The sequence below is a fragment of the Pseudorca crassidens genome, chromosome 16 (assembly GCF_039906515.1).
Source record: "Pseudorca crassidens isolate mPseCra1 chromosome 16, mPseCra1.hap1, whole genome shotgun sequence".
In the NCBI taxonomy this organism is placed as follows: domain Eukaryota; kingdom Metazoa; phylum Chordata; class Mammalia; order Artiodactyla; family Delphinidae; genus Pseudorca; species Pseudorca crassidens.
The window spans coordinates 15,464,966-15,477,277 of NC_090311.1; the positions used below are offsets into that span (position 1 = coordinate 15,464,966).

Consider the following 12,312-nt stretch of genomic DNA (forward strand, 5'->3'; position numbering starts at 1 on the left):
ATAAACTTAAGCCAGAGCCAATGATGTATTTATATTTCCAGTCATCATATTTCTGGAAATATGCCTGGAATTTACATGTAAAACCTTTCAACGACATATAGTGTGTTACATGTACTTGTGGTTTTGGAGGGGAGGGCTGGATAATGAATATTCCAGTGAACTTCACGTATTTTATCTTGGGAGGAAAAAGAAAACAAACACATTCCTTAATGTAAATATATCTTTTTGCTATTATTATAAAAGTGACTTTTCATTGTAAAGATTTTGGAGAACACCAAATAATGTGGAAAAAGAAAATAAAATCATCCATAATTCTGTATCAAGGTAACCACTGTTTATATTTTAGAATTAAGGAACATATATCAAGCAACTGGCAAATCCTGTAACAGAAACAGATTCTAAACTCCATGGGTCAGTACAATGTTCAAATTTACTGTAAAACTGTCAAACTCCTCCACTCTAACACAATTTTTATACTCTGTGATTTTTCAACACCAATATTTTGAAGACTGCAGAGCAAGCTGCATGGAAATTTTTCCATTTATCTAAGGTATTAAGATCCTTCCCAACTGAAAGACACAGGTTTTTAATGCCAGTTAATAACTAAAATGGGATGTCAAAGGCAACAGGCTCTCCAGGGCTTTTTATTTTAAGAAAAGCTTACTTAGACCCCTGGCACTCAGAGTATGGCCCAAGGGCCGGTATCCACCATGAGATAAGTTCAGAAAATGAAGGTGCTTAGAAACTTCTTTAGCAATTTGACATTGCCATAACAGTTTAACTGTATTTTATAAAAGTCATCAATCAGTCTGCAATGAAATGGGAAGTTTTTTAAATGGTCTTTGACCACTTTTTTTTTTTTTTAAAGAAACAATTTAGACAAAACCACTTTATCCAAACTATTTATATCCTGCTTGGAGCAAGGGTTTTAAAACAAATAAAAAGTTTAGTCCAGGAAATTGCTGAAATTCTTCCCTAACTAGTGGCATATTAATCTTCCTTCCACAGGCATTTTCACTGGCCCCTGGCCCCAACTATCATAACCAGCACCTATTTGCTAATTAGAATACAGATACTATTATCTCTTTTAATGCTAGAAGAGACCCTTGAGAGAATCAAAACCATTTTTCCTAAGGAAAAACTGAGAGGCCCGGAGAGGTCAAACACTGACATCTAGACTTGTCTTAGGGCTCCCCTGCTACTTCGATGAGGGTTCTCACTCAACAGGTTTAGAGCCTCTCCTGCCTCTTCCTAACTCCTCCTCCCTCTCCTAGCAAATACCTCGAAAGATGCTTTCGGATTTAGTCAAGGAATGATGTAACATCATCTTAAAGAGGCCCAATTCTTTTATTTAGTAAACATTTCATAACCATTGAAAAAAGCATATCTTTTGTTGGAAACTGCATGGTTTACAAAATAGTATTGCTTCTACAAAAATTCCAAGGTTTAAAAAAATCTTCTGGTCGGGCTTCCCTGGTGGCACAGTGGTTGAGAGTCCGCCTGCCGATGCAGCGGACACGGGTTCGTGCCCCGGTCCGGGAGGATCCCACGTGCCGCGGAGTGGCTGGGCCCGTGAGCCATGGCCGCTGAGCCTGCGCATCCGGAGCCTGTGCTCCACAACGGGAGAGGCCACGGCAGTGAGAGGCCTGCGCACCACAAAAAAAAAAAAAAAAATCTTCTGGTAGAATTTATGATCTGTAAGTTCCCTTTCACTTAAGAAATACGATTATACAAAACAAAAAAACCCAAAAGAACCTAAATACATATATGTTTAAATTATGGGCATCACAAAAGTTTTGCTTCTATGAGTCAAATTTGTTTTTAAATCACTAATTTATAGTCTCAATACTTTGAATCTCAGATATCATGATTATAGACATTGTGTTTAATACTCAGTGTTGACATTCATGCAATTTATACAGCTTATTTTTGAATTGATAAAATCCAACACATAGGTCATTAAGAAAACATTGAAGAAAAACAGAACCATTCCAGTATTCTTACCTTGGACCCTGACAACATACTGGTCAACAGTTTTGTTCCCCTTCCAATTCCAACCACTACAAATCAAAGAAAGAAATATCATGACACTCTATTGTAAACCTAGGTTTTAAAAATGTTTTATGACATACATTGGTCATAATTTCTTGGCATATGTAATGTAAAGTTGGAAAACCATTTATTTAGCATAATGTGAGGGCTCCTATTACTCCAATCGGTTGAACTTGTCCTGCAAGTAAGAAATTCTGAAGCGCAGGTGGGAGACTTTTTTTCCTTTTCCGAAGTGTGAAACATACTAGAAACCTCAATCCAGACAATTAGATAACAAAAAGTTCTGGAAAAACCTCAAAGGACTCACTGGAATTTTATATGGGCATCAGTGAAAATACATGGTACAATTAATCTTGGTATGATAAAATATTTGACAGAGTTCATTATTAAACAAAGCAAAAGCCATCATCATAACTAATGAACCATTTAAAGATGACTAGTGCCCAGTAGCATACAATCAAGAAAATAAAAACACAAATCAACCCAACACAAAAAAGAATACAGGGTAAAATGAGAGCCTGGAGAGTGTATGTTCGTGTAGGCCATACACAAAGTACAATAGCTCACGTCTCCTCAATTTCAAACATTATCCTTATGACAACACATTTCACCAGCCGAGGATGAGAGGACATAATCATTTCTTCACCTAATAGCACGCAAATTTTTGTAAGAATTGAAGTATTTCTCATTAATGGATACAATTTTGTAAAAGAACACAATATAACCACCACAATTCAGAATTATAAGCAACAAGGAGAAACGATTGGCAAGCTAAAAGGATTATCATGAATATTTATAGCAGATTCACTGAGTTTACTATGAATCAAATTCTACTCTAGATGTTTTCCATTCATTAGTTCATTTAATCCTTATAACAACCCTGAAAGATAATACAATTATCCCTATTTGATAGGTGAGGAAACTGAGGCATAGAGAGACTAAGAACTTTGCCCAGCATCTCACAACTAGTAAATGGTGGAGTTAAAGTTCAAACCAGACTAACAGCAGACCCCCTTCCTCTCATCCTCCCTGCCACCTTACTCATCTAGGCATTCTTCCCACTGCCGCCACCCTAAAGCAGCCTATATACTGTAAACCTAGCTATTCTACATCTTATCCCTTCCGCTCCCAATTCATACCATTTCTGAAAACCTATACTGCACAAAGCCCCCAAACAATCCTCAATAGGGTCCCAATGCCTACAGTACCAACTCCTTAGTAAAGTATTCAAAGTCCATCCTTTGCAACACAGCTCACATCCCAACTCCTTCATCAAGTCCATCCCAAACCCCCACCCCTCTCGGCTTCTCTGACAGGCATATTGGTTCAAGGACCAACATATGCCTGTTGGTCCTTCAGGATCCTCTGTTGAGCATAGCACCCTTCAAATAACAGCAGCTGCTGCTGAGGCAAAAACTTTGTACAATAATAAAAGATTCAATTCAATTTTATTCCATTCAAGAATCCCCAATCAATATTTTGCAAGGAGCTACCATGCACTCAATGCCAAGAAGAACACTTTTAATGGAACAGCACATTTCCTGACTTTGAAAGAGCTTATAATCTCATGGGGAAAATACAATACAGATAAGGGAAACTGCAAGTGCTCAAAAACCTGTTGCCTGAATTAATGAGTGAATAACTCTAAATAACAATACAACGGTACATGATTGTGTCAAAATGAACACAGAGAGAATAACTGCTGTAGGAGGTCAAAGGAGGGAGCACTCTAAATGGCTACAGAGGCCAGAGAATGCTTCATTCAAACATTTAGTGTGAGTTAGGGATTAAAGGATGTACAGGATATGAAGATGCAGACAAGAGAGAAGCATGTTCTAAAGAAGGAACAAACTGACAAATTCTCAGATACAAGGATGAGCACAGTGGGTTTCTCAACCAGAGTGCAGGGCGTCTTAAGAGCAGGCTGATGTGTTTGATTCTATCATGGTATAAATGCTGGACTGATGATGATTTCTCTGCTAGTTCAGTGATCCAGAATGAAACAACAAGGCATCTTAGAGTTACCCAGCTTAACGCTCTCATTTTATACCCAAGAAGACCAAGGTCCATTGAAGTTAGGTGATTAGTGAAAGCAGAATTTTAGGAAGACTAATACAGAAGTGGTATATAGAAAAATTAACTGGAGTTGAGACCTAGCCAACCAGCAGCTTTTCATTCAAGGGACAGTTTATGGGACAGAATTTTTATTCAGCTTTTTCCCATTCAACCATTCAAAATTTTGTTGTATAGGTACAGAAATAAATAAGACCTTGTTTTAGCCCTCAGTGAGTTAACAAAAACAAAGAATACCGTGAAGTTTTACATTGGCAATATAAAAAAGCAAGTGGGCAGGATTCACATGTAGGAGACAGCATTTTAACCAAATCAGGAAAGGTTAGTAGGATTTCTACAACTAAAGAAGACAGAGATGAGCAGTTTATCTGAGAGGAAAAGCATAAGCAAATACGCAACAGTTTGAAAAAGTGTAAAGAATTAGAAGAATGAATGAAAACCAGGATTTTCCAAGTACTGTCTCGCAATTACTACTCTATGATCTCCCAAGTTTTCTGTGCTCAGATGTTTCTCTATAAAAAAATAAAGCCACTGTCTCCAAACCTATACAAATGTCTTAATACTCTATTCTCAAATCATTGAACTTATTTATGATGAGAGTCACTTTAGGGCCGGCAAGTCTATTACACATGTAATTCCAAAGCATTTTGCAGTTGGAAGTTTCTACTGCCATTTATCTAACTCTCCAAGACCCTTGCAATCACTTGAAAAGACCAGTATCTTTCCACTTCCAGGAATCTATCTTAATAATCCAAAACAAAGAGGAAGTTTTATTCATAAAGATGATCCTTACAAAATCAGTCCTACTAACAAAACTGGTAATAATCTCCAATGACCTCAAATAAGGAAATGGTTAAATCAATATGACATCACATGATATTGCCATTAAAAATAATGTTTATTTCCCTCTTAGAACTGCTTTTGCCACATCCCATAAATTTTAATATGTTGTATTTGCATTTCATTTGTCTCAAGATATTTTTTGACTTCCCTTTTGATTTCTTCCTTGACCCACTGATTATTCAGAAGTGTGTTATTTAATATCATTTTCCTCCTGTAATTGATTTCTAGTTTCATATCATTGTGGTTGGAGAAGATACTTGATATGATTTCAACACTTTAAACATACACAATTATATTGGTCAATTATTCCTCAATAAAGTCTAAAAAAAGAAAAAATCATGTTTACAAATATTTTTAATTAACATGAAAAAAATGCTATGTTACGATGTTAAGTAAAAAAAGGATACAATGTACATACATACAGTAAAACAGCTCAACTTAAAAATTCTGCATAGACAAAAAGCTAGGAAGAAATATAACAAAAATGTTAACAGTGATTATTGCTGCAAGGTAGAAAATGTATAAGTTTTATTTTCAACTTTTTTTGTATTTTCTAAATTTTTTCACTGTAATTTTCTAACCTCTAAAGTTAAAAAATAACTTCTAAAATGGTGTATAGGGCTTCCCTAGTGGCGCAGTGGTTGAGAGTCCGCCTGCCAATGCAGGGGACACGGGTTCATGCCCCAGTCCGGGAAGATCCCACATGCTGCGGAGTGGCTGGGCCCGTGAGCCATGGCCGCTGAGCCTGCGCATCCGGAGCCTGTGCTCCGCAACGGGAGAGGCCACAACAGTGAGAGGCCCGCGTACCACAAAAACACAAAAAACAAATAAAATGGTGTATAAAAACTCAATTTCCATTTTAAGCAATTTATAATAGATGGGTATATTAGTTTCCTATTGCTGCTGTAATAAATTACCAACCTAGTGGTTTAAAACAAAACAAACTTATTATCCTACAGTTCTAGGGGTCAGGAGTCTGAGGTGGGTTTTACTATGGTAAAAATCAAGGTGTCAGCACAACTGCATTCTTTTCTGGAGGCCCTAGGGGAGAATCTTTCTCTGGAGCCTTCTTAGAGGAGTTTTCTTGCCTTTTCCAGCTTCTAGAAGTTGTTCATCTTCCTTGGTTCATGGCCCCCTTCCTCATCAAGGCCAGCAATCTCATCACTACAAACTCTGCTTCCACTGCCACATCTTTTTTGACACTTTTCTGCCTCCTCTTCCACTTTTAAAGACCCTTCTGATTACGCTGGATCCACCAGGATATTTCAGGATATCTCTTAAAGTCAACTAATGAACATTAATTCCACATGCAACTTTAATGCCCCCTCGTCACATAACCTAACATACTCATAGGTTCTGGAGATTAGGACACGGACATCTTCAGGGGGCCATTATTCTGCCTATCACAGCAGCACATTTTATCCTCTTTCTTCTTGGATTTATGGTGCTGTGCCTTAGAAAACAGAAGGTTATAATAAATAGGCTTCAACTCTAGAAGAGCTGAACTGATAAGAATCCTGAAGCCACTTCTAGAACCAATGGCAAAGAGTGCTGTGATTGATTGGTAATTTCTGCTATGGACATGGAGAGCAGGGAAAAAAGGCAGGACTGCCAGGTATTTGCCATCCCAGGTTAGGACAGAGACTTTAAAACTGAGCAGGTCCAGGTTCAGCTCCTGACCTTGCCACTAACCATGGGACGGACCTCACATACAATAAGTGCTCAATAATGATTATTATTAGTTATGGTAAGAAACAGTAATTAAGGTATCAGAATTTGCCTATTCAAGTTCTCTAATTCAGGAAAATGAATTTCCATGTGTTTTTTTTCTATTTTAACCTCAGGTAAAGATGTTTTTGTCAACATGCATCAAATAAAATCTGTAATTTCAGAAAATGCAAAATCATAAACTGCTTCTAATTTTCTTGAAAAATACAATTTTATTCACCAATTTTATCCTTTTCTTCTAAGTAAGCATTCATTTCCTTTGGCTAGCTTAGATCAGGTTTGTTTTTATTTGTATCTAATTTTAGCTCTAATAAAATGGACTGGATCATGTAGCACAGTATTTTTTAAAGCATGAGTCACAATCCATTAGGGCAGCATGAAATCAATTTACTGGATTATGATCAACATTTTTAAAAAATGGAATACAATAAAATATAAAACACCAGGGCATGTAAAAAGGTAAGGATTGTTCCAAAAAAGTTTTTTTCTAGTATGTGGGGAAGGGGGAGATAGGGAGAATCCCAACATATGTATTTCTGTGACTGTGGATACAGTTACAAAAAATTTCTAAGAACATACCCTGTCCTGTGGATACACACTTTAGCAGTCTATAAAGATAAGACTTCAGAACCTCTACTAGATGCAAAAAAAAAAAAAAAGGATGGAAGAAAAAAGGATAAATCACTCCTCTCCCCTCAATCAATTCTATCAACTTTCCTCCACATGCAATAAGACATTCAACTAATGTCCCCAAGACAGAGTGACTGCCTCTGAAGAACTATAAGGTTCGCCTTCTCAAGAGAGCTAATGTCAGAGTTAGATTCGATACAGGCAGAACAAAGAGCCATATACCTTGTCAGGAGTCCCCAAGACCACCCCACCCTGGAAGATTCATCCATGGCTAAGATTTACCTACCGTGACACCCTAAGGTTACACAGCTGTATCCTAAGGGTAAAGACACTGGAGAAAATCCATGCTCAGGTTCCTTATTCTCTCTCCCTCTATAAGGGGGGACACTTGAGCACGTTCCTTCCTCCAACAATCCAACAAGGAATAACATGTGTACAATGTTCCTGCTCAAGGGAGCCCATTAGAAACTCAGCACCCAAAGTTTTTATTGGAGGGGACGAGAGGAATGGTCACCCAGACACCCTCTGCCTGCATGGTGGGACAAAATCCCAGATTCCAAGATAGAAAGCAGGCGTTTAGCATAAACCACACTGTTCACACAAACAGTCAAGGGACAGTAAACCCATCCTTATTGGATGGGGAAGGATGGGAACACAACCAAATCCAAGTCCCCAGATGCAAGCAGGCCTTTCTAAAGACAGTGATTTCAGGCCTGTTGTGTTAACTCTTTTCTGCACAGATACAAACCCTTTCTCAAAGTCCATCCAGACATAAAAGTGGCTATTTCTAACAGCCTTCGATACCTCGTGCCAAATGATACAAGGGCTTCTTGAGAAGATGGCACTATAAATCCATCCTAAGGTTGGATATTTTGAAATATTCCAAAGTAGACTGAAAATGGCATGGCCTTAGTTAATTTTATCTGTCCTTAATCAATATTTCTTTCTGATGTAAGTGGCAGTTACATCAAACTTCCATTCGTATCTCTTACCCAGGACTCCTCGGGCTGCACTGTCTAGAGTCCCTCCATGCCCAATTTTCAAAGTCTGCTTTTTCCTCTTGGTCCATTCTGGAGAAGGCATTCCAGCTTCTGTAAGAGTAATTGGGATGAAAAAAAGGTAAGTACTGAGACAAACGAAGCAGAATCTCCATAAATACGGGATGAGGCAGTGTGGATGGAGTACTCAAGACAAATAAAAAGTACTGTACAAACCTAATATGTTAAGATTAGGACGATATTACTAACAAAGAACAGACTTTAAAATGTACAGACGCTCCCTAAATTACAAAGAAATAGTATTCCCAAATTAGTTGTCTAGAAACTAGAATTCATTTTCCAAGGGAAAAAAAATTTTTTTTTAAAGTGGGTCAATATCCACACGAACCCACAGAGATCTAGTAAATTCCCGGTAGCAGTGGGCTGGGAGACAGAGAATGATGAGAAGAAGTTGGTTTTTACATAGGCAGCTAGTTTTCAAAGTCCTCAATTTCATTTCTAAAATCTCTTTTGTTCCCTGGTGCTCTTTGCTGGTCTCTCCAGCTACCTAAATGTTGGGAGTACATCTCATACAGGGTTACTTCTGAGAACACTAAGTACCCAAACTATCTGTAGGTCTGTCCTCCTCTCCTAATCAAAACTCTCAATTCCTTAAAGAAGCTAATCTCAACAAAAGGTTATGTGGGAAGAGGGTAACAGTTTAAGTTGCCAGTTATACTCCAAAGCATTTAGATATTAAAAAAGAAAGAAAAAAAAAAGCCAACCTGGCCTATCTCATATTCCTATTGTAAAAAATAAAATGAAATAATGCGATCTGAATGTGCTTTGGAAACTCAAAGCACTATAACAATATGCTGTTATCATCATCATCCTCATCATCATGGCATATAACATTGTAATGAGAGAATATTGGCTACTAGGCTTCAAATGGGAAAGGAGAGAACAGCAGGAAGAACTCTATTGATCTGTACCCCTCCAAACCCATCAAACCTTCCTTATTACCACTGACACAGAGAAGATGGAAAATAGAGTAAAAGAAAATGAAAAGAGAAGACAGAGACAGGAAAGGAGGGAAGGCAGAGTAACAGTGAAGAAGCCAGGTTAAATGGCCCAAAGGATAAGTTGGGTTGTAATTACCGTCTTACTGAGTCAGAACTCAGTCTGGAACACAGTCCTATTGTCACTCTGTGATTACAACATCACCCTCCTTGGAAGGACATGACCATATGCTTTAACATAAATCTGTGAGGCGAGGCCTAGGCTTCAAACCCTTCACTTTCACTTGCAACCCATTATGGATCTCGTCCTGTATTCATAGAAATATTTTGGGGAACTCTTTGTATTTTTAACTTGATGGTCCTTGGAGTGTGGAGACCCTAAAATTTACTGTCTTCCCTTTGTGTCCAAATTTACTTCTTTCAAGTCTGAAGACACACCGTCTCTACTATATTGGAATTTGGTTCACCCCATTGGTACCATTCATGGATGAATATTTATTAAGACCTTTTCTAGCTATAAAATTCTGATATGTTTTAGTCCTTGAAGGATTCAAAAAGACGAAAGAGCAGAGATTTTAGTACGACATGAATCAATGTAAGGAAAGGCAAGGAATGTTAGTAGAGAGCATGACAACTGACTGTGGCCTAAATCAGCGGTTGTCACACCTGGCTGGCATTAGAATGTCTTGCCCTGGAATCTGTAACTTTAAGAGAACCTTCCCAGACAATTCTGCCAGCCAGTTAGAATGGCATTTGGGAAGCCCTGGTCTGGCTAACATAAATATAGAATAGGCCAATCACAAGCAATATAGAAATGGAGAGTAATGAGAATGTCTACTTCTGAGTGAGTGGCTTCCAGAAGATGGTCCAGCAATAGCCTTGAAACAATCAATTTTAACTAAGTTTCAAGAGAAATTTCAGTTCTTGATAGGCAGATTAACCAGAAGGCCAGGATATGGCTTTAATCCTATCAGAAACTTGTCTGAAAGAAAGAATGATAATCATTATCTTGAGGATCAAAAAAGCCTTAGCTTAGCTAACAAATCAGGCCAAATGAAAGCAATTCTATGAAGGAAACAACTCCATGATGACACCACAAAGCTTGTCCTTGATGTAATTCCTTCCTTCAGCATCCCGTATATGACCCATCCTTACAGGTAACAAAGTATAATGAAAGTATAACAAAAGAATAAGCAGATATAACATAGGTATTAAACATCTTCAGGAATGTACCTTTACCAATAAACATTTGAATCTGTATTGTGTCAGTTTTAATTAACAAATTCCTACCAGAATATTTGCTTTTGCAGTAAAAAGGGCGGGGGAGGTGGTAACATTTGCCAGGGGACACTAAACAAATAAGAAACTTCCTGTACTGATTTCATGGAAAAATAAGCCAGGGCCAAACTCTGGAGGGCCTTGAAAACCCAGTTAAATAGTTTTATCACCAAAGTTTGCAGAAATTACTGCTATGAGCTTAGCAAGACACAGTGTCTTTCACCCTCACCTCTCCATAGGTTAGTACAGGTCTGGCTTATTGCAAGATCCAAAAAAATCCAAGGTTCCTTGATTCCATTGTCTGAAATGATCTACTGGACTGATGAACTGAGAGATCCTTCAGGCTTTTCTAATATTCTCCCAGTGTATATGAGGAAACAAACAAACAAATATATTTAGCACTATATTTAGTGCTCGTCAAAATGTGGTCCATTAACTACTTACACCAGAATCACCCGGAGCAACAGTTTAAAAATGCAGTTTCCTAAAAATACCCCCATATCCTCAGAATCACAGTCTCTGAGGAGGGCAAGGATTAGGAATCTGCATTTGTACAAGGGACTCTTGCCCACTCTATGAAAACCACTGTGTTGAGTCTTGGTTAACATCCGCATTTCCAACATATTTTTAGGAATGCAACTTTGGGGTGTAGAAAGCCAGTGATTCCGTTGGGTAGAGTTTATCTACGTGAGCCAAACAAAAGGCTTCTGAGGGATCAGATTGTAGAAAACTCGTCTGCAGGCCCAAGAGCAGAGGTTTATTATGTGGATGTGTGGGTTTTGCTTTTCGTTTTTTTTTCCCTTGAGAACGACAACTGCCAACTAGGCTACAGGAGTTCACGTGAGGACAAGTCCAAGCCGGAGATGCCCCAGATTTCTGTCCAGAGCTTACACTGTGGCCGTTCTCCCTTTCCCTTCCTCTTATCTCTTGAGCCACGAGAGCGCGAAAAGCCCAGTGTGCTCTGTGCGGCTTCCGCTCTCACGGCGACCGCCTCGCCTCGGCCTGGTCCCCACCCGGCTGCAGTACCTGCCAGCAGCTTCTCCTTCAGCCGATTCAGCAGCTCGGCTGAAGTGGGCCCTTTGGGCTTGTGCACGGCGAACACGCCGCTCAGAGACAGCAGCTTAGTAGCCAACGCGGGCTTGGAGACCCTGGCTTCGGATCCGGTCCTGGCCGCAACCGCCGCGGCTGCAGCCATCGCTGAGGATGTGGCGGCCGTGGCTGCAGCCATTCCTGCACTTTCGGGGACTGGGGTTGTATCTGGTTTCAAGGATGACGACGATACCACCGCCGCCTCAGCAGCTGCCATAGTTTTGCAGCCCAGACCTGTTTTGTTTCGTGGAGTCGCACGCTAATGACGCAAAAGGAGTGCACCCAACAACCCCCAATCTTTCCCCTTGCTTCGAAGCTGCCCGGGCGGGGTGGGATCGCAAGGGCTTGTGGGGATTGTAGTCCATGGCTTTCACGTGCTGGCCGAAAGTCGCTGAGTCTTCCGAGGGCTCTGACGGAGTAGTTTTTCCCGTATAATACTGCCTGCTTCTTAGGTGGGGTTAGTTCGGTGCCGCAGGTGTAATTTGGGGTTGCCGAACCCAAACACCAAGTCTGTGTATATTTTCGGCGAGAAATCTCTTCACATCTCTCCCCCCGCCCCCTTCAAGAATTAAGCAGAAGTCAGCAACCAAGAATAGAAAACTTAAGATGCTGACTTCCGCTGC

General features: G+C 39.5%; 1 protein-coding gene across 4 annotated transcripts in view; it reads right to left on the reverse strand.

Moving 5' to 3' along the window:
• Nucleotides 1-11,961, reverse strand: part of TRUB1 (TruB pseudouridine synthase family member 1) — a 52,772-nt gene extending 40,811 nt beyond the window's left edge. For 3 of the 4 annotated variants that reach the window (XM_067709305.1, XM_067709304.1, XM_067709306.1), the window contains exons 1-3: nt 11,627-11,961; nt 8,319-8,417; nt 2,005-2,060 (exon numbers count right to left, since the gene is read on the reverse strand). In XM_067709305.1, the coding sequence (XP_067565406.1) occupies nt 2,005-2,060; nt 8,319-8,417; nt 11,627-11,906 (435 nt within the window). In that variant the 5' untranslated portion in view covers nt 11,907-11,961. The remainder of the gene's footprint in view (nt 1-2,004; nt 2,061-8,318; nt 8,418-11,626) is intronic. The other variant, XM_067709303.1, reaches the window with a different exon arrangement.
• Nucleotides 11,962-12,312: the final 351 nt, after the last annotated feature.